This window comes from Camellia sinensis, chromosome 11, assembly GCF_055761805.1.
Source record: "Camellia sinensis isolate YWXY chromosome 11, ASM5576180v1, whole genome shotgun sequence".
NCBI classification, from domain to species: Eukaryota; Viridiplantae; Streptophyta; class Magnoliopsida; order Ericales; family Theaceae; genus Camellia; species Camellia sinensis.
In genome coordinates this window covers 120,643,067-120,667,599 of record NC_138971.1, presented here as the reverse complement: position 1 = coordinate 120,667,599, position 24,533 = coordinate 120,643,067, and the positions used below count along the sequence as shown (strand labels likewise).

At 39.3% G+C, this 24,533-nt stretch overlaps 1 protein-coding gene across 1 annotated transcript in view; it reads right to left on the bottom strand.

Annotated features, from left to right (window-relative positions):
- Positions 1-491: 491 nt before the first annotated feature.
- LOC114289014 (putative sucrose-phosphate synthase 1) overlaps positions 492-24,533 on the bottom strand; it is a 34,101-nt gene continuing 10,059 nt past the window's right edge. Inside the window, exons 3-13 of the mRNA XM_028232653.2 lie at positions 8,407-8,648; positions 8,065-8,128; positions 7,240-7,938; positions 6,977-7,078; positions 6,698-6,829; positions 6,389-6,565; positions 5,088-5,141; positions 4,935-4,997; positions 3,743-4,681; positions 3,469-3,596; positions 492-1,139 (exon numbers count right to left, since the gene is read on the bottom strand). Coding sequence (XP_028088454.2) covers positions 866-1,139; positions 3,469-3,596; positions 3,743-4,681; positions 4,935-4,997; positions 5,088-5,141; positions 6,389-6,565; positions 6,698-6,829; positions 6,977-7,078; positions 7,240-7,938; positions 8,065-8,128; positions 8,407-8,648 — 2,874 coding nt within the window. The 3' untranslated portion in view covers positions 492-865. The remainder of the gene's footprint in view (positions 1,140-3,468; positions 3,597-3,742; positions 4,682-4,934; positions 4,998-5,087; positions 5,142-6,388; positions 6,566-6,697; positions 6,830-6,976; positions 7,079-7,239; positions 7,939-8,064; positions 8,129-8,406; positions 8,649-24,533) is intronic.

Genomic DNA, 24,533 nt, shown 5'->3' with positions numbered 1-24,533 from the left:
CATGTGAGATCTACCTTGTATTATATATGATCCCACACCTATATCCGACCTTTATATCCAATAAACAAACAGGGACTTAAGGGCGAAAGAATAATTTATTTTATGATTCTTAATGATGTTGAAGTTGTGTAGTCACGAATACTGATAGAGCAAGTTCCATGAGTGAGTCTTGTCTAAGTATTTAGAATGCATTCAAATTATATTTGAAAATATTTTGTTATGAAGGTTTATGTTTTTAAAAATAATTTATTAAATTTTATTTTGTGATACTAATATATATACATATATAAGACAATATATGACGCAATATTTTTATGGTAGACTATATAAAATTTAAATAATTCATGCTAAAATTCAACATATTTTGGTCATCATAGTCAAATTAGATGCCATAGAGATTTGACAGATAGCATTGTGTCGTTGAAGTTGATAGTTTGGTAACCATTGTAAAAAAATTTAGCATTAGCACAATTGATAAGAAATTGATGGACTTGCTCTGAAACCATAGATTCTTATTGCAAAAACAATGTAATGACAAAATAGAATCATCCAAGTTATTGTGCTCATATACCATCCAACTATGCATATCTGGGAAAAAAAAAAATAGAGAGAGAAATGAATACAGAACACTAGAGCTATAAAAGAAAAGTAAGAACTACAACGAAATTATTCATGGACTGGGAGACCTAAAACATGACAAGGATGATTCGTGCAAGTTTTCATTTGGCAAGAACCAGCGGGCTTTTGATTTAACAGTAATCGGAATTCTATATAGTTATTAGAATCAGAAGCCGAAAGCAACTAGCGGGAATAGTGATATGGGACGCTCTCATAAATATAAGGAAAAGCATAAACTAGTAAATTTCTATCCGTTTAGAACACCTAGCTTTTGCAGAGATGCTTTGACATTGCTGCTGTTGCACCCTTCAGACTCGACAAGATTGGGGTTGTCATATGGCATAACATATTCGAGAGGATAGTTTCTGTTACTATGCAATTTGTGTGCACCGCTGCAAACTCCCTTCAATATCACAGTTTTGTGTATTCCACCAATTAATCCTTCATAATCCGTGTCCCCGCTTTCTCCCACAAAGACCACTATATTTGACAATTCTACCCCCCATCGGACATACAAGTACCTGCAAAGAAAGTACAATTATTATGGAAGACGGTCTCCTAAAATTACTAAATAATGCTCTATGCACCAATTGGTATATCAATTAGTGTATAAACGGATGATGTAACACGATTTTAGAGGTTTTGAGTATTTATAATTTATATAATGGGTAGAGTCGTAATTTTAAAATGGTAATATCATAACATATGTTGGTACACATTAATTAGTATACCAATTGATACATGTAGCACCACCAAAAATTATTTCATAAAAAGAAAACAGAAATGTTGAAACCCCAATCAAAATGCAGGAGAGATGTTTTCACAAAAAGAATAAACAAAAATGGAAAGTTCACCCGGATGCATAGGGATGTGAATTGCCTTAGCATTGTGTACACAAATCTCTTTAGTTTTCACGACTTTTTCACTCATAATAGTCATGAATTTCGATAACTAGTTGCAATTGTACAGCAAAATTCAGGGCTGCATGTACTGCAGATGAACTTTAAAACAAGCTACGTTTTAGTCTCAATACCACTGAAAGCATAAAAATGAGATATTTCCAAAAAGGCATAATGAGTTCTGTCATAAGTAATGCAAAAAGATAATTGACGAACCTTACAAAACCTTCTCATGATTCAAAATTCACATATCACTCCAATCGTCAAAAGCACTAAACTAATGCGTGAATCTGTGTAACTGGAACATAAGATGCATACCAAAATTCTGAACATTATCTGGTTAACTTCTCATTTTAATTTAACCAAACCAGTGGCAGGAAACACTACTTCAAACATTGTTTCATGACCAAAACATATCAACAGATGAGTGATATATCAAACAAATCGATTCAGACCTAAAAGGCACGAACACTTCTGTGGAGGAAGTGTGTCATGTCAGACATCAACACTCTTTGAACACTTCTAAAAGCATGTCCAACACTTCTTCAATACGTCTTATTTAAAAAATCATATTCATAACATTGGACACTTTATCCACATTTCGAGGACATTTTGGTGATTACTTCTTGAATCCTATAGACACATCACATGTGATGAATAATAACAATGTTTTGCATTCTTCATAACACAACGTATGCACTCTACAAATATTTTTGAAATACTTGGAACATGAATTGCAATGTTCTATAATGGTTTTGCATTCTTTAGGATGTTATTGTTATATGAATGATATCTAGATGTTTAATGTGATTTTTTATATGTAATTAGTGTTATGTTACATATTTTTCAACACACTATGATATTTTAAAATATAAAAAAAAAAAAGAAAAAAGAAAAAATTTAACGTGACCCAACCATGTCGTATCTTGTATTTTTTTAACATCATTGTGTCATATTGCGTGCAGTATCCATGCTACTTAGATTAAGACAATCACAAAAACACCACGGATTATCAATGAATTTAACTCTACCTACCACAATATGGGTTCCTACAAAATTATTTGTATATAAAGATATTCTGTTACGTGGACTCTTCTATTTCGTCACAGTACCCGTGGACACATGATATAACATGGGTAAGGGTGTGGATGTGTCTTGCACCCATACTCATTAGACACTCATCCGATACGATGTTTGGAAAGAAAAAAAAAAGTAGCTCACAATTTTTAGTAAAAGAAATATTTCTTACCGCTAACATGAATGGAAAAGAGAAATTCTACATTTCTAGCAAATCTTATTTAATTTCACGTGTTTTAAATAATTTACATTATCTTATATAAGAATATTATATAATATATACCCTATAAGTGTGCAGGATATGTGTACTTAATTTTAGATACATATCCCAATATCTAATATTTAAGTTTAGGAAAGTCCGACATTTGGACACGCATCCGCACCCGATACTCACACCCGAATCCATGTAACATAGGTAAGATAAGAGCATGTGAGTGTATCCAAAATGATTATAAGTCTAACCAGACAAACATGTCGAGCACAGTGATAGTCATAGAAAATTTACAGATTATGTTCTCGATTGATACCATGCTGCAAAGTAAAACCACAATCACTTGATAGCTCCAAGAGTGTGCTACTATCAATAAGAACAACGAAGACCTTGCAAGACTGTTTGAAAGATTGTCTACTTAAAAATAAAAATAAAAATAAAGTGAGCAGCATAATGCTCTTTGCTGAACACTTGCTGCTTTCCATTTGTGTGTTTATGTTTAGGCTGCCATGGTGTTTCATATGCCCATTATGGATAATGTGTATGGGTACGTGAGCTGAGCTATATTGTACTCTCTTTCTTTTTGTAACAAAATGCTACCCAAGAAAAAAAAACAAAAAAAACATAACATAAAAAGGGGAAAAGATGACAACCACAACACACCTGAGGGCCTGGGATCGAGAAGCCAGCACAGGGATCACATTCATCTTTGTACCATTCTGACAATAAATAACGTGACTTCTTAGAGCCTGAATTCGCATCGATTTCCGAAGTTCCTTAACAGGAGGAACCTACAAAGACAAAGTAAGTATTAAAATTACAAGTGCATGGCGACCAATATGTCAATTGATTTAGGAAGTGACAGTTTAAAATAAGCATTCAAATTGACTAGTGGACTGGGGAAGCTTTCCGCAAACAAATTGCAGATACAATTTACCAATGCTGGGTCTTTCACTTTGAATGAATAGCAATGTTTAGCCGATCCTGATTCATCTTCAGCAACCACTGGTCCTCCTTCTACTCCCTTTTTGTCATTGATAGAAGCAGCCCAACTAACCAATGTTTTCCTCAAACCTTCTCCACCCCAACGGTAATCAATGTGCGAGTAATAGTCTAAATCTGCTATGATAGGAAGCCCAAAAGGACCATTTTCAGAAGTTGAGGATGGATAGTAGAGTTCACTACCACTGTTGCATATAAAAGCATCAAAGTCCATTGGACTCAAGCCTCCTGACTTCAGAAGAGAGAATATCTCAGTTATGCACGAGGCCGCTGACAATACGAAGCCTATAGAGCCCACACTCTTGCCCGGACCAGCAGCCTCAACAATCACTTTGATGATATCAAGAAAATCAGAAGTCATATCACAATCCACAGCAATGACAAAGACTGACTTCCTCCGTCTTAATATTAGAGACTTGCTCATATTATGTTCTATTTTTTCCATGTAACCAGATTTTTGTCGGTTTTCTTCCGTACCCTTTGACAATGTCAAACTTGAATTCTCTACTCTGCTCTTTCCATCAGTAGCATGATCTTCAAAATCTAAAGCATTATCAAATGTTCCACTTCCCTCAATTGACATCTTTAAGTTCAAAGATAGATCCTTGATATCCCTCAAGGAATCACTGGGTGAATCTGAATCTGAATTTTCAAATCCATCGTCACTTTTTTGCCATTGCGGCTGCCTTGATTTGCAGATGGCAATTCGAGATAAGTATGTCTTACAATGCTCCGGCCATGAGAAAGAGTGAATATTTTCCAGTCCATTCTGTCTACATCTTGCCCAAAGTTGCTTGTCTGCAACAAGCTTGAGAAGAGCATCAGCAATAGAATGCTGATCATGGGGGTCAACTAGCAGGCCATTATCAAGAACCTGAACTAAGCCATGGTCAGTATTGAAAAACTAGGATGACAGTTCATCTTGCTACAACTCCAAATATCAAATCAGAAAAATCTTTTAGGCTGTGTTTGGATCATGGATTTGTGTAGGGATATGGGAAGGGAGAGGAAAAAAGTGAGCGATTAAGCTAAATTTTTTCTCCATTTCCCTAAACTTTTTCCTTTCCCTTTCCAAATCCATCATCCAAACACAGCCTTAAGCAATAAGGTTCCAACAATGGACACACCCGATGAATATCAACTGGACCTCCATTTTTTGTGGCAACCATAGGCAAACCACGAGCTGCTGCCTGTTCAGTGAAAAGAGCTAACCTTGGATTAGCTCATGAATGAAGAAGTGAAACATAAAGCTCTGCAATTAATAAAGTAATGGCAAGCACCTCAATAAGAGTGAGCCCAAATGGCTCAATGAAAGCTGGATTGATGAAGACACCCTAAAAAATGTTCGTTAGAATGAGAAAGTCAAACTAGAAAAATAATAGAGTAATATCATCACAAATGATACTGCACATAGAAAAATAAAATAAAAAGAAAAACATAATCAGGTAATTACAACTACTCATTTACCCCAGTCATATTCTTTTACTTACATATATCTATAACCAAAGTGAATAATAAAAATGATATTTAACAACAATAACAATAACAAGATGCCCTCTATTTCATCATATAGGGCCATTAAGCAGGGCATCAAGATGCAAAGTGAGTTATCTTCGATCTATATTCCCCTACTTCCCTATCTTACTCTACAATGAATAATTCATTTCCTCATGCATGTCTGGCTATAGGATCACAATCTTTGGCATTTACAGTTACAGCTTGAAGATAAGGGCAGTGCTCTGTCAATAACTGCCCCTACCTCTCTGGCATCCCAATTCAAACGTAGGAGCTATTCCTCATTATTGAGGGTGCTTAGAAATCCCTCTGGAGCTGAAACCTATTTCACATTTCAAGAGTATGCTTACAATGTATATGGAATCACCCCCAACTATTTCACATATTACGTAAATTCTATTGTTTTGGTTTTACACAACATGTAAATGTCATTTGTTGTTCACAAAGGCTTCTTTTTTTTTTTAAATTTTTTTTAATTATGTACATTATATGAACCAATAAAATGCCTTAAAATGATAGTCTAATCTAAGATGCTAATTATATAGCTCAAAAAATTATATGAAATAATTTAAACAACTATTAGGAAACAACTGATATTGACCAATTCCCTCTTATTATTATTTCTTTTATAATTATTATGTAAGAAATTTCTTCTATCAAAAGCTAACTTCTTTTTTTTTTTGGCTACACTTACCTTGATAAACAAAATTCCTGACTCCGTCCCTGATCACATGGATGACATCATACAACAATAGAAGTTGCTTAACCATTAGATACCTACATGATGATCTTTCATGTCAATGATATAACTCACTACCAAACAATGGTGACCAATGTCAAATTCTTTCTCCAATCCATAAAGGATTGGAGAAAGGGAAAAGGGAAAAAAAGAAGGAAATTTAGAGGACATTAAAATATGACACTTGAAAAAACCATATGTGCAAATGTATTGACAGAATAACTGTAGCACGATCTATTCAACCATGCTTAATCATTTTGCTTCATGGAAGTGCAAAAGATAACCCTTCTCGTATCACAATTCAATTTATGATTTGCAAAAAGATACCTTTGTTGTTGCTGCCAGATGATATATGTCAGGAACATCAGACTGCTTGTGGTGTTTAGGATATGCCACATGACCATACAGATCATATTTGTCAATAAGTTTTAATATTGAAAGAAGAACAGTTGCATTTGTGTTAGACATTTCATCGATAGCATCACGGTTGCCCATTATTAATGTCTGCAACAACAGAAATGCAAAGGTGTAGTCACAGAACTGAAAAAGATACCTCAGTTGACTAAGACTTTTCAACAGCTCACAAAATCATATAGATGTATTAATAATCAAATGCAACTCAAAGTTTGAACATACAAGGTTAGCAAGTTCCCTCAATGGCTTGCATTCTCCAAAAGCTTTGACTAAAGTAGTTATATTCTTTTTTGGGTCTGGCCTGGCAAGTGCAAGTATCATAGGTTTGCGAGCATTGGAAAAGAAACGCATTATCTGCAAAACAGAAGATTACCATGATCAGAAATATGTTTATTGGCTGATTTTCTGCAGCAGAAAGTAACTTGGACAATCAAGTCAACAACATAAATGATTGTCTCTGTCACAAATGAACAGATTTAGAGAACAAAAAATTGTTCAAACCTCAGACCAAATAGGTGGATTATCTTCATTTCCTTCAGTTTCCCCATCCATATCAGCATCTTGTGGAACAATGTGATTAAATTCCATTCCAGGAGGCATCACCTAATACCAATATGACAATTTTGAACATGCATGTACAAGCAGCAAATAGTGTGAAATGACCTAACCAACCAAATAGAGAACCAACAATAATCAAATAGTGTCTGATTTAGCTACTGAGTGGAGCCTCATTGGTTTAACAAGAAGACAATCTTGGTACTTACAACCATGCGAGGCATAGACCTGCCATAACAGCTCACATTGCGCTTAATCCTTGCTCTTAGTTTGCGCTCTAATATTGGATCAAATCCATCATACAACCTCCATTGCTCTTCTATTTCCTGTCTAGTGCTAGTGATGACTACTTCAGAGGCATCAAGAGATAATTCCTCAGCCTCTATACGTCGCATTATTTTGTATGCGGCATTTATTTCGTCCCTTGACTGTCGTCCTTGTTTCAAAAGTTGTTCAAGCTTGTCTCGTCCAAGTGAGTGACCAGTAAAGAGCATTGGTACATTTAGAGCTCCTGACAGAAGAGCAGCAGAGTCACCTGCATCTGCATAATGTCCATGGATGGCAACAGGCCAGACTGGTTCCATACCACCAATTTGCTCACCAAGAACTCTGGACATCTGTATGATGTGGCAAAGTGCACCATCCACAAATTCAGAAATATGAGGCCAAAGGAGCTCTTTGGGAATATATTTATCTTTTGGGCCAAATGGTATACGAATTATATAAGCACCACTGCTCTCCCCAGTTTCATGAATGTCATTTTCTGAGTTCCTTGAGTTTAGCATCTCTGTTGGTTCACCATAACTCCAATCTACATCTGGTGATGATACTTGCCTCGTCAACAAATCGACCCGATAAACTCCAGGCATTTCGCCTAGGGCCCTGGCAAGTTCCACAACATACTTAACCTGAGTACCAAAGAAAATAAGCAAGAACTTCCCATGAGATACACTTTTCAGATCTTGATAATGTAGGTGTCACACAAAACCATGTCAACAAGAATTTGTAGAAAGAAAATCATGGCCAGAAGCTACCTGGCCGCCTGTATCAGAATCCCGTCCAAGCTCCATGTTTTCACCACGTATCAATCCATGGAGGCTGCAGGAAGACTGGTGATTAAAAGGAAATAAATTCCACCACAAATGTCTAAATTATTTTGGAATTTTTCCACTCATCATCAGTATAAAAAATTAAATAAATAAAAAAGAGGAGAACAAAATACACAAATATATATATATATATATATATTTTTAATCAGCATATATATATATTTTAAAATAGCTGTCACAAGTAATCTTAATTAGAGGTTAAGTGTTTGAAAGAAATTAAAATATACAAATATAAAAAAAGAAAGCAAGAAAGTAATTAATCCATGCCTTATTAACACAATGTAAAGTTTCTTTTCCTTGTGTTGATTAGCCCAGTTCTCCATAGCATCAACAGAACTGATCCTTGGCATTCTTCCTCTAGTGCTGCCACCATGAGCTGACATATCACCAACCACGTCTCCTTTCTCTCCTTCTGATAAGTCTTCTGACATATCAGCAGTTGCCTCTCTACGAGCTTTTTCACGTTCAAGTCGCTTTTTAGCTGAGTGCTGAGCTTCTTCACCTTCAAGCTACATCAGGAAGCCAAGTTTACTGAATAAGAAGGTAAACAACACAGTACTTCAAGGACATAGTCATCAGAAACAAGGGGGGAGATTTGAATATAACTATAGAAAAAAAAATTGCAAAAAGGAAAAGAAAAAATTTTCAATAAGGAAATTTTTTTTCTAAAATAGGAATAGCTATGCATACAATTTGAAACTACTTCCAACATAGTTCAGAACATGATGCTTGAATCAGATAAAAGTTACAACACAGCTGCCTCATAAGAAATGTAAATGAACCTTCTAATAAATCAAAATGATGATTTCTGCTAAATCCAGTGGTGGACCCAAGAATCATGGTTAGTAACGAACACAAAAGCAAACCTATCCCTAACATTCCATTCCATTTAGGAAACTGTGAGAAAGAAATGAAATGATTACTTAAGTATGTAGAGAAAACAAAGAAAATTAAAAGTGTAATTCTCCGATAGCCCAAATTGCATCCTCCACCATCTCAATCTGTTTGAACTCCACCAGGTCTAGCTTACCCATCCCACCTTGAAATCCCCCCCACCAAAGGCTTACATAAACACTGATGTATTCTCTTGCCTTCTTTTTCTTTCTTCTCACTCTTCAATTTGTTTTCTCTCTCCAGAAGGATATGAGGTACTCCCTGTGGAGGCCAACCTTAATAACTGTCACGCCCCAAAAATATAGATACCGAACAACCCATTATATTCCTCAACATATATGCGGAAGCTTAATAAATCTCAATCATTATGATACTAGAAACATCTCCAAAACTATACTCCATTCATAAATGTCCTTTGAGTTTTACAAAATAACATCACATGCATTAATAAATTCATCGATCCTGAAACATGAATCTATAGCATGTGATCTATAAGGACAATAGTAAATAAATGCAAGTCTCCAAGACTTAGCTTGGTTACTGTTAGAATACTTATTTTTGTTCTCTTGTTAACATTTACGTAAGTTGAGGGTACAATGGTCATATTGCTATGTTAGGATTTGTATATATATTTTGCTGATGTAGAGTTGAGAAAAGATGATTATTCAACATATATAAAATTTCTCTGTTCTTCTTCTTCTTCCTAAATCCCAACTCTAAATTCCTTCATTTTACATTCTAACTAGGGTTTCTTCAAAAAACAAGGGGGCTGGGTCAACTATTCAATCAAATGATATTGATCATGTTTCCCATCTCTTCTCGAGAAACAAGTGGACTATTTCTTTACAAAATTGTGCTCAATTTCATATGTGGCAATTCCGCCAAGATCTCTTTGGTAGTTAGGGGAAGAATCCGCACGAATCGGGTATCAGAGCAATCTATTCTTCATTAGAAAGTTTCTACAGACTCTGCAAATCGATTAGAGGCGATCGAGACATGTTGATGTCATCGGCCATACGATGACGTCAGCATGATGTAAGCACTGTACAAACGGATCCTTCACCCCTAAATTCGAAATTTCCTCTTCAGACTTATGGTGATTTTTGCGAAATTTTTTATCATCCTCGAAGTGAGTTTTCTATTTATGAATGTTTTTCGATTTTTTTGATATCAAAGCTTGGTTAGGCCTGTGATTGGTGTGCTGTTTGTCTAGCCACTATATGTTGTGGTCCAAGAGGGTGTGTTAGAATGTGTCCCAGGCTAGTTATAAGGCTCTAGTTTCCTTCTTCTTAATACCTAAGTTTTTTTGGTGTCAATCTTCAAATTTGGATTTGGGACTAGTTTTTGTTGAATTTGCCTGCTGAAATCCTATCTCTAGGAGCCGAAATACACACCCTGAGTGTTATTTGCTATTATTTTGTTGATTTACTGCTGTTGGGTTGATATTTGATTCAATTCGATTCGATTTTGGCCTCTTTCTGAACTGTACACGTTCGGCAGTGTTATTTTCCAGTTTCTACCTACTGAAACTTACTGTATAGGGACCGAAAATTATCTAGCAATGACTGTTTGATCTTAAAGTGTTGATTTGTGTTGGTGGGTTGGTGTTTTTTCTGTTGAATTTAGGTCTAAATCTGTTTGGTCGATTGAACTAGTTTCGCATCTATACTCATTGTTGTAAGTGCTGATTAGTGTGGGTAATTCCTTTTTGCAAGGTTTCTGCTACATTCATACTCTTGTGTTGAGTATTGTGTGTGATTTATTGTCATGGCTGAAACTGAGACTAAGGCTATGGTTGTGGGTAAAGATGATGACATGCCCAAATCTATTACTACCAAGAAATTGAATGGTGCCAATTATTTGACTTGGGCCCGTGCTGTAAAAATTTTCTTACGTGATAAGAAGAAATCCTGCTTCATTAGCGAACTCCCTTCTGTCACTGACAACAAAGCTTATGAAGATTGGTGTAGTGAGGATTCCTGTGTTATGGGTAGGATCTGGCATAGCTTGGAACCACATGTTGCTACTACTGTGGAATTTTGTGATACCTCTAAGGAAATTTGGGACTCCCTTGTTGAATCATTTTCGAATCAGAGTAATGTCTCTCGGGTATATGAGCAGATTTTTGCTATGCGCCAATCTGACCGGGTCCCTTTCTGATTATTATAGTAGTCTCAAGACCTTGTGGGATCAATTATTTCAGCATCGACCCTTCACTACTGATATGAACAAACAGAAGGAACATTGGAAGAAGTTTATGTTGGCTTCTTTACTCTCCGACTTAGATCCTGAATTGCAGGGGTTCAAGGATCAGATTCCTGCCAGTGAGACTTTACCTTCTGCTGCTAATGCCTATTCTCAGCTGTCACGTTCTTCTTTGGGATAGGCACAACCCACCTCTGTGTCCTCTACCTTATCATCTTCTGCATTAGTCTCGAATAGTGGTGATCATGGGTCTACTCGAGGGTTTTTTTTGGCCATCTGCTCAACAGGGCTCTTATTCTGGTTCATGGGGCTTTCGTGGGGCTGGTTCCGTGGTGGTTTCAAGGGTGGATATAGTAGTGGACCTGGTTGTCGCACACGTGGTGATCGTAAGTGTACTTATTGTGGTTCCCAAGGTTATACAGAACCTTGGTTTTGGTAAAAGTATGGTAAACCGGACCATGTCTATCAAGTTATGGATGCCCCATCCTCACAATCCTCCTTGCTTTCCACTGGTTCTGTTGCTTCTCCGGTTGAGTCTCATGAGACACTCACTACTCAGATTAGTGAGCTTAACGCTCTTGTCCAGTCCCACCAGCCTAGTCTACCTTTATCGTCTACCGCTACTATGGCTAGTTCAAGTAATATTGCATGTATAGTTAAGTCCACCTAGCCTTGGCTCCTAGATTCTGGTGCTAGTTCCCATATCTCTGGTAATTCCCCACTTTTTGATACTCTAAGACATGTTGATCATTCTATTATACTTGCTGATGGATCTCCTCGACCTGTCAGTGGTCAAGGTCCTCTTCACCCCACGTCATCTTTTTCGTTACCTTCGGGTCTTTATGTTCCTAAGTTTCCATTTAATTTACTGTCTGTTAGCCAATTGACAAAATCTCTCCACTGTTCGATAACCAAGAGGATGATTGGTTCGAGGTATGAGAAGAATGGCTTATATTTTTGGACACGAAGCACTCTCCTAACCCTCCATCTGCTGTGTTGAGTGCAACTGTATCTCTTCTTCAGTGGCATTTACGCTTGGGTCATCCCTTCTTGGCTACGCTCAAGTTAGTTGTTCCTGCTTTGAGTCATGCTTCTCAACTTGAGTGTGAAGCTTGTCAATTTGGGAAGCATCACCGTAGTTCTTTTCCTAGTCGTAGTGGTATGCATGTGTTTGAGCCGTTTGCTCTTGTCCATACAGATATTTGGGGTCCTTCTAGACCACTTTCAATGTTAATGGTTTTTTTTTTATTTTGTTATTTTTGTGCATCTTGTTTGTCGATTGCGGAAGGCCTTGTATGGTCTTCAGCAATCCCCTCGTGCCTGGTTTGATCGTTTTAGTGCTATTGTGCTTGGCTATGGATTTCACCGTTCCACCTTTGATCACTCTGTTTTTGTGCGCCACTCATCTCCTAGGAGTATTGTTCTTAGTCTACGTAGATGATATCATCATTTCAAGGAGTGACTCCACTGGTATTGCTGATTTGAAGCAGTATTTGGGCCAACAATTTCACACCAAAGACTTAGGCCATTTTTGGTATTTTCTTGGGATTGAAGTTTTCCGCTCTGCTGGGTTGGTTTCTTTCTCAACGGAAGTATGTTCTTGATCTTCTTACTAAGACTGGCCTATTAAGCACTCGCCCTAGTGATACTCCCATGGATTCTAGTGTCAAGTTTGATGATGATCTAATATTTGTTTTAAGCTATACTCCACTACACCGGCTTCTACCAGAACACGCCTTCGAGCGGAGAACAGGGCACGCTAGCGAACTCCGGCTCCACGAAAGAAGTAACAGAAGCCTGAATCATCGGACAGTGAACGAGGAATAGAACCGCTAACCACCAAGTAAGCAAGAAACTGAGGAATGATAAAGTGACAATTGACTACAAACTGGGGACTTATTTCCCGATATTAGTTGTTATCGTCGGTTGGTTGGGAAGTTAATCTATCTAGCTGTCACTCGTCCCGATATTACATATGTCGTGGGTGTGGTCAATCAGTTTATGCATGCTCTCCACGAACCCCATTTTGTGGCTGTGTGTCGTATCTTGCTATACTTGAAGAGTGCTCCAGGTCGGGGTTTGCTCTATCACCCATCTTCCTTCTTGTTTGTCACTGGCTTCAATGAAGCTAATTGGGCTGGTAATAGGATTGACCGACGTTCCACCTCGGCCTATTGTACCTTTGTTGGTAGTAATCATGTTACTTGGCGTAGCAAGAAACAGACTGTTGTTGCTCGTTCTAGTGCCGAGGCTAAGTACCGTGCCATGGCTCATATTGCTTCTGAGATGCTCTAGGTTCAACCTTTTCTCTGGGATTTGGCGTTTCTGTTCCCACTCCTATGAACATGTCTTGTGACAATCAGGCTGTTATCTTTATTGCCAATAATCCTATGTTTCATGAACACACCAAACATATCGAAGTTGATTGGCATTTTATTCGTGATCTTTTATTTCGTAAGCAACTTGTGACTCCTTATGTCCTTTCTGAAGATCGATTGGGTGATATTCTAACCAAGCCCTTGGCTCGGCATTCGTTTCATCATTTATCCATCAAGCTGGGCATGTTTGATCTCTATGCTCCAGGCTTGAGAGGGAGTGTTAGAATACTTATATTTGTTCTCTTGTTAATATTTACGTAAGTTGAGGGTACAATGGTCATATATTATTGCTATGTTAGGGTTTGTATATATATATTTTGCTGATGTAGAGTTGAGAAAAGATGATTATTCAACATATATAAAATTTCTCTCATCTTCTTCTTCTTCTTCTTCCTAAATCCCAACCCTAAATTCCTTCATTTTACATTCTAACTGTTACAACAAAAGTGGGTCAAGGCTCAATACGAGAAAGCCCATGGCTATACAAAAGAAAGTAACAAAACGAGCCTTAAGCTCCAAGATCCTCCGAAGCTCTCATTTTGGCGGAGGTATGCCGTCAACAACTGAAAGTTGTTTCCATGTAGGCTGAGCATAAAGTCCAGTAGAGATAACTTAATGACATGTATGATAGTTAACAATGCCATACGGTGGATGCTTATGGAATTCTATGCCCAAAAAATATGAGGTTTTATCCTTTCGAAACAATGCCATGCAAGAGCTCCAAAACCACATCTCAAACACTTCCTTTGAAACAGAGAAACAGGATAATAAATACAATGCCGTAACTCCCCAAGGTTAGTGTCTGCAAATAGTTTCTCAAGCACTATCAAAAGCCACTTTATCGCCTCCTAACTGGAAGGAAGGCACTTACCGTGCAGGTAATTAACCACAAACACACCCCCTATATAGATTTACCATCTTATTTATCCCTTTCTCAAAATGAAATCATTTCCAAAACATAACGCATTTAGTTCACAATTTCATGATATGATTCCATGAGATATATGATTTATAAACAGTTTAATCGCCTAAACCACATGCAATTTCTAACACACGGCAATGATATCTTTCACCGATAGCTAAAACAGTCATCTGTAAATTTCAAAATTTAAAGCATAACAACAATGATTTAATCCAACATGATATCAAAATCCGAAATCTCCTTGATTTTCCCAAAATCTCAATGGTTCCCAATAAACAACATTCATACTTATTAAGAGTCTCATAAATCTCAACATTTCAAAACCAATTTCCAAAAAAAGAAATTAATTTAATTTTTCCAACAAACTCAATATTTCAAAAAGAGTAATTAATACCCATCATTTCCAAAGTTTCACAAATCTTTCTAATTAAACCTTTTCCCAAAAGCTTCAAAATCAAACTAGGTTTTTATAGAAAAATTGGAGTTTCTTTCTCGAAATATCATTTTCTTCCAAAACCAAGTCACAAGTTAACTGAAAGAACATTTATTAAGCAAAACCCAAGAAACCCCCCCCCCCCCCCCTTTATGAAGTAATAAATAACTTAAATCAAACCCTAGCTTTCCAAAATCATTTACTTTATAAAATAACACCTATCAAAGTTAAAGAGCATAGAAGACATCAAGAAAATCCCTACCTCAAAGCAAGAAGGAAGAAAAACCTCCAAAAGTTCATGGTAGTGAAACGAAGATCTACACTTAATCTCAAATGAGCAAGGTAAGAAGATGCCTCTAAGTGAATAAATCTTAAGCTTGAAGTGAAAAAGTTAAAGTTTAGAGAGATATGGTGGGTTTCACAGTGGAGAGAAGAAAAAGGAGAGAGAAAGAGAAAGTAAAGTGAGGAAAGAGAGTGGGTTTGGGTCTATTTATAGTCTAGGTCAAAGATAGAATGTTTTTGCCCAAAACCAAAGAATATAAGTCAAAAATTCCTAAAAAGTAGGACCAAGCGTAGCAAACAAAAATCTGAATTTTCCGCAAGTGTCAACACCCAGAGGAGGGGTGTTAACCCCAAGAAGCAATGGTGAAACACTAATGTTTGAAGCAGACAGGGTGTCAGCACCTGAAGGCCCTGGTATCGACACAAGAAACCAATAGCAATAAAAAACAACGCCCAATTAGTACACATTAATGTATGTTTAGCAGGGGAAAGATTGAGTACACACCTAACCTTTGGCATAATGCATAAAGTGGTTGTTGTTCTAACCCCATGCATGCATGCACAGTCAAGGAGGATGGCGTAGGAAGACCTCCACTGGAAGTGAAAGTCTATGCTGGGCATATCTACAAGCTTCTCCCTTCTCTTCACGTTGTTGGCATTGTTGACACTCACCCTCACCATTAAAGAATGTAGAAAATTATGTGGGTTTGTCTCCTCTCTCTCTCACTCTCTTTGTGTATAAATAGAGACGAGAGGGAGAGGGTGATTTGTATAAGATAATAGAGAGAGAGAGAGCTGTGAGTTGATTCTGAATTTTTATCTCCTCCTCTGTATTTGTATTTTGCTCCATTTTAGTGAAATTCTCTTTTTTGCTCCGTGGATGTAGGCATTGGGCCGAACCACGTAAATATTGTGTTCTATGTGTGTGTGAGATAATTTTCTGGGTGTGTTTGATCCTAACAAAGTGGTATCAGAGCCTGGTGTGTGTTTTTCGAAAAAAACAGAGTGTATTTTCAAAAATTGCTCAGAAATCAAAAGTGGTCAAAATCCACTTTTTATTATACCAGGTTGAAGCTCTCGACGAGACAAGCACAGAGGTGAAAATTGCGTAAAAAATTGAGGTCGGATAAGGCCGCACGCGCACTTGACGCCGTTCTCTCGCGTCGGTGATTGGCCGCACGCGCTTCAAGCGCGAACCCAGGGAAGAAACGACTCTTCTGGGTGTTGCTACGGGAAGTTAGGAGTTCAAAACTCCTTGGAGACAAAATAATTTTTTTTTTAAAATCCACTTGAGCTGAGTCGCCCAATACGGAACCGTTGACCGAGCCGAGTTGACCAAGCCGAGCTGCTGACGACACGCTGGCGTCAACCTATCTGGAGGAATTATCCGATGCTTCTCAGCTGCACCAAATTCTGCCGATCTGAACCATTCAACCTGTTTTGGCTTGATCTGAGCCATTCTGAATCCGTTTTTGGTGATCCAATAGTGCTTTCCAACTATTTGGAATATTCTAGACACATCCGTACGGTTGGATTTTGCAAATCAGCTTTCAAAAAATTGTAGTCTTCTTTTGGCAATCCGAAGTGCTTTTCAGCCTAATTTGATCAATCCGGACTCAACGGCAAAGTCTGATGGAGGAATCAACGTTGACTTCGGGATCTATGACAAAGCAGAATGCTTCCAATTATGCCATTTGGAAGCCCAGAATGGAGGATGTCCTATACTGCCGAGATTTGTTTGACCCCATTGAGCTTAATGGAGTTAAACCAACAACAAAAAAAGACGAAGATTGGAAGCGGAAGAACCGAAAGACCATTGGCCAGATCAGACAATGGATCGATCACAGTGTCTTCCACCATGTCGCCCAAGAGACTGATGCCTGCTCTTTGGACGAAGTTAGAAGGCATGTACCAGTTGAAGACTGCTCGGAACAAAGCCCTCCTGATGAGAAGACTAGTGAATTTGAAATTGAAAGGCGGTATCTCTGTTGTTGAACACACCAGTAAGTTTTAAAATCTGGTGAACCAACTGGCAACTGTCAAAATGGAGTTAGATGATGAGATGCAGGCCTTATTGCTGCTCAGTTCTTTGCCAGACAGTTGGGAGACGTTGGTGGTGTCCCTCAACAACTGTGTCCCAGAAGGGAAACTGACCATGAGCATGGTTATAGATGCTCTATTTAGTGAAGAGGCAAGAAAGAAAGACATGGGTGGAGATTAGTCCCATGCCCTCGTCACAGAAAATAGAGGTAGAGGTAGAGGCTGAGGTAGGGGAAGAAGCAAAAGTAGAGGATTGTTAGAATTTCCCATCTTTACCTTCACCTACTCCACTACACACTCCACTTCACCTACCTCCACTTCACCACACACTCCACTTCACCTAACCCACTATCACCTCCACTACACCTACTACCACATTTTCTTCTATATATAGATTGTATAGGAATTGTAATTAATCAATCTTGTAATACATCAAAATATCAATCAATAATATACATCAATTTATTTAACATGGTATCAGAGCAAGGTTAAGAACCTATTCATTCTGCTTCACCGGCGGGCGGCAGCTTCGCCTTGGCTGCCCGCCGGACCTCTACACATACCCAGACTGTAACTTCTCTTACCTCTCTCTTACCTCTCTGTTCTGTCCATTCAAAGCTCAGAAGCGCCGGAAAACCCCTCCGGAATACCACCGCAGCCCCTTCCACGACCAGTAGGTGATCTTTCTTCTTCATAATCAAATTCAGTCCATGCCTTGACCTGGTCAGCTGGTAGAGGCGGCTGGTACCCGACAGAAGATGTATCCAACAATCCTCCTCTTGATTAACTCCACAATAGTTACAGTTTTGTTGATAGCTCTACCCATCGCCTTGAATACAATCTCGGTTGAACTTTTTTCCTGAAGCAGACTCATAGCATAAGTGATATAGCTTCTCATCCTCCCCTGGCTCGTAATACATACGTGTGTGTTTTGAATATTTTGATCGCATATACCTTCATCATCCTCTTCATTTTTGATCCATCTTTCTTGGGTGATTTTTTTAATCATCATCATCAGTAGTTGGGTTGGGTTGTGTCCGTCAAAGAAAGCTCTACTTCAATGAATTCAAATGCCCCGTCTTCAAGCTCCGGAGGAGGCGCTGCTGCTGCTGCTGCTGGATCAACTGATTCTTCAGCACCCAGACGAAATTCCAAGCGACCCAAATATTCGAAGTTTACTCAACAGGAACTTCCTGCTTGCAAACCAATTCTTACACCAAGATGGGTGATTTCAGCATTCATGCTTAAGCCATTGCCCCACATGGGCATGCCTCTCACCGCCCACTTTCTGAATATAATATCACCCACTCTCTTTATTTCGGGTGACACACACAGATGTCTCAAACAACCCCTTTCTTTTCTTTTCTTTTCTTTATTCTCCACTCACAAAACATTATCATCACCCACGTTACTCCACTTTCCTTTTTCTTCTTTTATTTTTTTTATTTATTTATTTATTTTTATTAAAAAAAAAAAAAAAAAAAAAAAAAACCAAGAGGAAGAAGACGAACTGCACACCAAACTCATTTTATTCATATCAGGGGCTCAACCCCGATCACAATTTTACACCAAAAAAAAAAAAAAAAAAAAAAAAAAAAAAAAAAAAAACCACATCCACCGGCAGGATTTTCTTCTCTACTCTGCCGCCGGTCTTTTCTTCTTGCCTCCGTCTTGGCCAGCCCTTGCCGGTGTTGCCTCCGGATTTCCCACGCCACCGAGCACATTTACTCCCTGCTCCTCCACTGCCGCATATGGCGGCCCTCCAAATCGGAACATCACGGTGGCCTTCCGCTTCAGCTCCTTATTTTCTGCTTTCAGCACACTGATCTCTGCTCGCGCATCCTTATACATGCGTTGGAGCAGAGCCAGCTGGGAATTTAAATGCTGCACCTCATTTGTCCTACTCTGCAGCCGGTTCGACAAATTTGTGACCGCCGTCATGCTTTCCACACATGTCTTTAAAGTATACTGGTTGGCCTCCACATCCGACTGCACTGCCATTCTTTGCTCCACAGACCGCATCGGAAAGTTCAACGGAGTAAACTCCGGGGCGCTTGGTTGAGGTTCCAGCGCCACCGCACCAGTTGTCTCTCTTGTTGACTCGTTGAGGTCGGGAAAGAGGGTGAGCAGCCTGCGGGAAGACGATGAAGCCATTTTCTAGGCAACAGAGTGTTACAGACTCTCTCTCTCAGAGTGTTACAGACTCTCTCTCTTAGCACAACGAAGAGTTTTTCAGACTCTCTCTCTCAGCACAACGAAGTTTTTTTCAGAGGGTTTTCGCAGTTTTTCTCTGCCTCAGCCTCAGCATCAACCTTGGTTAAATAGCCAAGGTAGCCACGCGCATCGCGCGCCTCTTGCCACCAGCCGACAAACGGGCACGCAAGCCAAGGCGCCCACGTGCCTCGCCATCATGTCCGGCACACCTTTTGATGAATTGGGCACGCCTTTTTGATGGCACGCCTTTTTATGGATTGGGCACGCCTTTTGATGGCACGCCTTTTGAAAAATTGAGCGCACCTTTTGAGGATGCGATTTTTTATGGGTCCGACAAGACTCTGTAAACTGTCCCGACATTGATTCCGGTTAGCTCCTTTATGGGTCCGACAAGACTCTGTAAACTGTCCCGACATTGATTCCGGTTAGTTTCTACAAGGGTCCAGCAAGACTCCGTAAACTGTCACAACATTGTCTTCTACAACGGTCCGACATAACCCCATAAACTGTCTTCTACAACGGTCCGACATGACCCCATAAACTGTCTTCTACAACGGTCCGACATGACCCCATAAACTGTCTTCTACAACGGTCCGACATGACCCATAAACTGTCTTCTACATCGGTCTGACACCGCCATCCAGTGTCCTCTACACCGTTATGACATCACCATACAATGTCCTCTACAACGTTATGACACCCCCCTACAGTGTCCTCTACAAAGTTATGACACCCCCATACAGTGTCCTCTACAACGTTATGACACCACATTTCAGTGTCTTCACCAACGGTCTGACACGACCATACAGTGTCTCCTATCCTTTTTTATTTTTTTTGTATTTTCTTGTTTTGTTACTCTCTCCAAACTCAAATTGGTTAGTTTCTCTCCTCCTTGAGTTTGCGGGGGGCTGTTAGAATTTCCCATCTTTACCTTCACCTACTCCACTACACACTCCACTTCACCTACCTCCACTTCACCACACACTCCACTTCACCTAACCCACTATCACCTCCACTACACCTACTACCACATTTTCTTCTATATATAGATTGTATAGGAATTGTAATTAATCAATCTTGTAATACATCAAAATATCAATCAATAATATACATCAATTTATTTAACAAGGATGTAGCAGAGGAAGATCTCAAGACAGAGGGAAATCCAGAGAACGTACAAGCCAGCCAAGGTTCAAGTGTTACCATCGTGGCCAAGAGGGTCACATAAAGAAATATTGCTATGCCTTGAAGGGAGAACAAAAACAAGGCAATAAACAGTCAAAGACCGAAGATGGGAACACTACAGTTACTGTCTCAGAGGATATTGCATTATTCTCTGTAGAAAAAGAAGAATGCCTCCATATGTCAGACAACGACACCGAGTGGGTGGTAGATAAAACAGTATCCTACCATGCTACATCCCAGAAGAAGTTCTTCAGTACGTACCAAGCTGGAGATTTTGGTACAGTGAATATGGGTAACTCCAGTTTTTCGAAGATTGTGGGAATTGGTGATGTTCGCATCCAAACCAAAGTTAGGTGCATGATGGTGTTGAAAGATGTCAGGCATGTTCCCGATTTACGCCTGAATCTTATCACAGGGATAGCCTTAGATCGACAAGGCTATGAGAACTACTTCGGCAAAGGCATATGGAAGTTGAAAAAGGGATCCCTGGTGGTAGCCAAAGGACAGGCAATTGGCACACTATACAAGACTCATGTGGAGGTGAATTTAGACAGCTTCAATGCAACAGAAGATGAGACGTCACCAAATTTGTGACACAAAAGGCTGGGTCACATGAGTGAGAAAGGGTTGCAGATTCTGGCAAAAAAGTCTTTTATTCCCTTTGCCAAAGATGCGAAATTGAATCCTTGTGACAACTGCTTGTTTGGGAAGTATCATAGAGTCGCTTTCCATTCATCATCCAGAAGACAATCAGAGTTGTTGAGCAGAGTATACTCTGATGTTTGCAGAGTCCCATAGAAGTGGAATCTTTGGGTGGTAGAAAATACTCCCTAACGTTTATTGATGACGCATCACGGAAGGTATGGGTTTATGTCCTAAAGACCAAAGCTGAGGTGTTCCAACATTTTTAGACATTCCATGCCATGGTGGAAAAAGAGACCGGAAAGAAGTTGAAATGTCTCCTAACAGACAATGGAGGCAAGTACACGTCAGAGGAATTTGAAGCCTACTATGCTACTCACGGCATCCGGCATGAGAAGATTGTTCCTGGAACCTTACAACACAATGGTGTAGCCGAGAGAATAAACCAGACCATTGTGGATAGGGTCACATAAAGAAATATTGCTATGCCTTGAAGGGAGAACAAAAACAAGGCAATAAACAGTCAAAGACCGAAGATGGGAACACTACAGTTACTGTCTCAGAGGATATTGCATTATTCTCTGTAGAAAAAGAAGAATGCCTCCATATGTCAGACAACGACACCGAGTGGGTGGTAGATAAAACAGTATCCTACCATGCTACATCCCAGAAGAAGTTCTTCAGTACGTACCAAGCTGGAGATTTTGGTACAGTGAATATGGGTAACTCCAGTTTTTCGAAGATTGTGGGAATTGGTGATGTTCGCATCCAAACCAAAGTTAGGTGCATGATGGTGTTGAAAGATGTCAGGCATGTTCCCGATTTACGCCTGAATCTTATCACAGGGATAGCCTTAGATCGACAAGGCTATGAGAACTACTTCGGCAAAGGCATGTTGAAAAAGGGATCCCTGGTGGTAGCCAAAGGACAGGCAATTGGCACACTATACAAGACTCATGTGGAGGTGAATTTAGACAGCTTCAATGCAACAGAAGATGAGACGTCACCAAATTTGTGACACAAAAGGCTGGGTCACATGAGTGAGAAAGGGTTGCAGATTCTGGCAAAAAAGTCTTTTATTCCCTTTGCCAAAGATGCGAAATTGAATCCTTGTGACAACTGCTTGTTTGGGAAGTATCATAGAGTCGCTTTCCATTCATCATCCAGAAGACAATCAGAGTTGTTGAGCAGAGTATACTCTGATGTTTGCAGAGTCCCATAGAAGTGGAATCTTTGGGTGGTAGAAAATACTCCCTAACGTTTATTGATGACGCATCACGGAAGGTATGGGTTTATGTCCTAAAGACCAAAGCTGAGGTGTTCCAACATTTTTAGACATTCCATGCCATGGTGGAAAAAGAGACCGGAAAGAAGTTGAAATGTCTCCTAACAGACAATGGAGGCAAGTACACGTCAGAGGAATTTGAAGCCTACTATGCTACTCACGGCATCCGGCATGAGAAGATTGTTCCTGGAACCTTACAACACAATGGTGTAGCCGAGAGAATAAACCAGACCATTGTGGATAAGGTCAGACGTATGCTCAAAATGGCAAAGCTGCCAAAGCCATTTAGGGAGAAGCTGTTCGTATTGCTTGCTATTTGATCAACAAATCGCCATCAGTTCCACTGAATTTTCAGATTCCAGAAGAAGTATGGTCTGGAAGGGAGATCTCTTACTCTCACTTGAGAGTGTTTGGGTGCAAAGCATTTGCACATGTATCCAAGGAGCACAGGCAGAAGCTGGATAATAAAGCCACTCCATGCATCTTTATTGGCTATGGAGATAAAGAATTTGGATACAGATTGTGGGATCCGAAAAACAAGAAGGTCATTCAAAGCCGAGATGTGGTGTTTCAAGAAGGCCAGACGTTAGAAGACTTTAGGTAACCAGCCAAACCCAAAGTTGATGATATTTCAGAAATTATTCCAAACCCTGCACCATCACAGCATGCCACTGATGAAGAAGAGTTACTGCAGCATGCAGCCAATGATGTAGAGTTGCAGGATGAATTTCTAGAAGAAGAAGATCCAGAAGCAGAGGGTGTTGAGCAGGGGGAGCCACAACCCCTTCCGCCAGAGACTGTTGGTCTACAGTTATGAAGATCAACAAGAGAGCCTAAGCCGTCGTCAAAATACCCTGCTTCTGAGTATATTTTGCTTATTGATGAGAGGGAGCCAGAAAGTTTTCAAGAAGCTCAGAATCATAAGGAGAAGAGTAGCTGGCAGCAAGCTATGCAAGAAGAGATGCAATCCGTGCAGAAGAATCAGACTTATGATTTGGTGAAACTTTCCCAGGGTCAAAAAGCATTGCAGAACAAATGGGTGTTCAAGTTGAAGAAAGATAGCAGCGGAAAGCTAGTCAAGTATAAGGCTCGATTGGTTGTCAAAGGTTTTGGGCAGAAGAAAGGTATTGATTTTGATGAAATCTTCTCACCAGTTGTGAAAATGACATCCATTCGAGTAGTTTTGGGACTAGCCACCAGTTTGAATTTGGAACTTGAACAGATGGATGTGAAGACGACATTTCTCCATGGTGATCTGAAGAAAGAAATTTACATGGAGCAGCCAGAAGGTTTTGAAGTCAAAGGGAAAGAAAACTTAGTCTGTAGATTGAAGAAGAGTCTCTACGGCCTCAAACAAGCGCTGAGACAGTGGTACAAGAAGTTTGACTCATTCATGGTAGGTCATGAGTACAAGAGAATTGCTGCAGACCAATGTGTTTATGTCAGGAAATTTCCCGGTGGAAACTGAAGCTTGAGTAACCAGCTTAGGGTTTGATAGGATATCATCCCCTATTTATAAATGAAGATTAGGGTTTACAAGATGAGACAATTACAAGATGAGCCCTGAGGGCATAGAACAATAACAAACCAATAACTCAGATAATAATATAATATGCTATGCTAACACTCCCCCTCAAGCTGGTGCGAAGATATCTCTCATGCCCAGCTTGCCTAATATGTCATGAAATGGTTTATTCCCAACCCCCTTGGTGAGAATGTCAGCAACTTGTTCATCCGACTGGACAAACGGAGTACAAATGGTACCACTAGTGAGTTTCTCCTTAACGAAGTGGCGATCAATCTCAATATGTTTTGTCCTGTCATGTTGAACTGGATTGTGAGCGATGTTGATGGCGGCCTTATTATCACAGTATAACCGCATGGAGTTCGTCTGATCAATACCTAGATAACTCA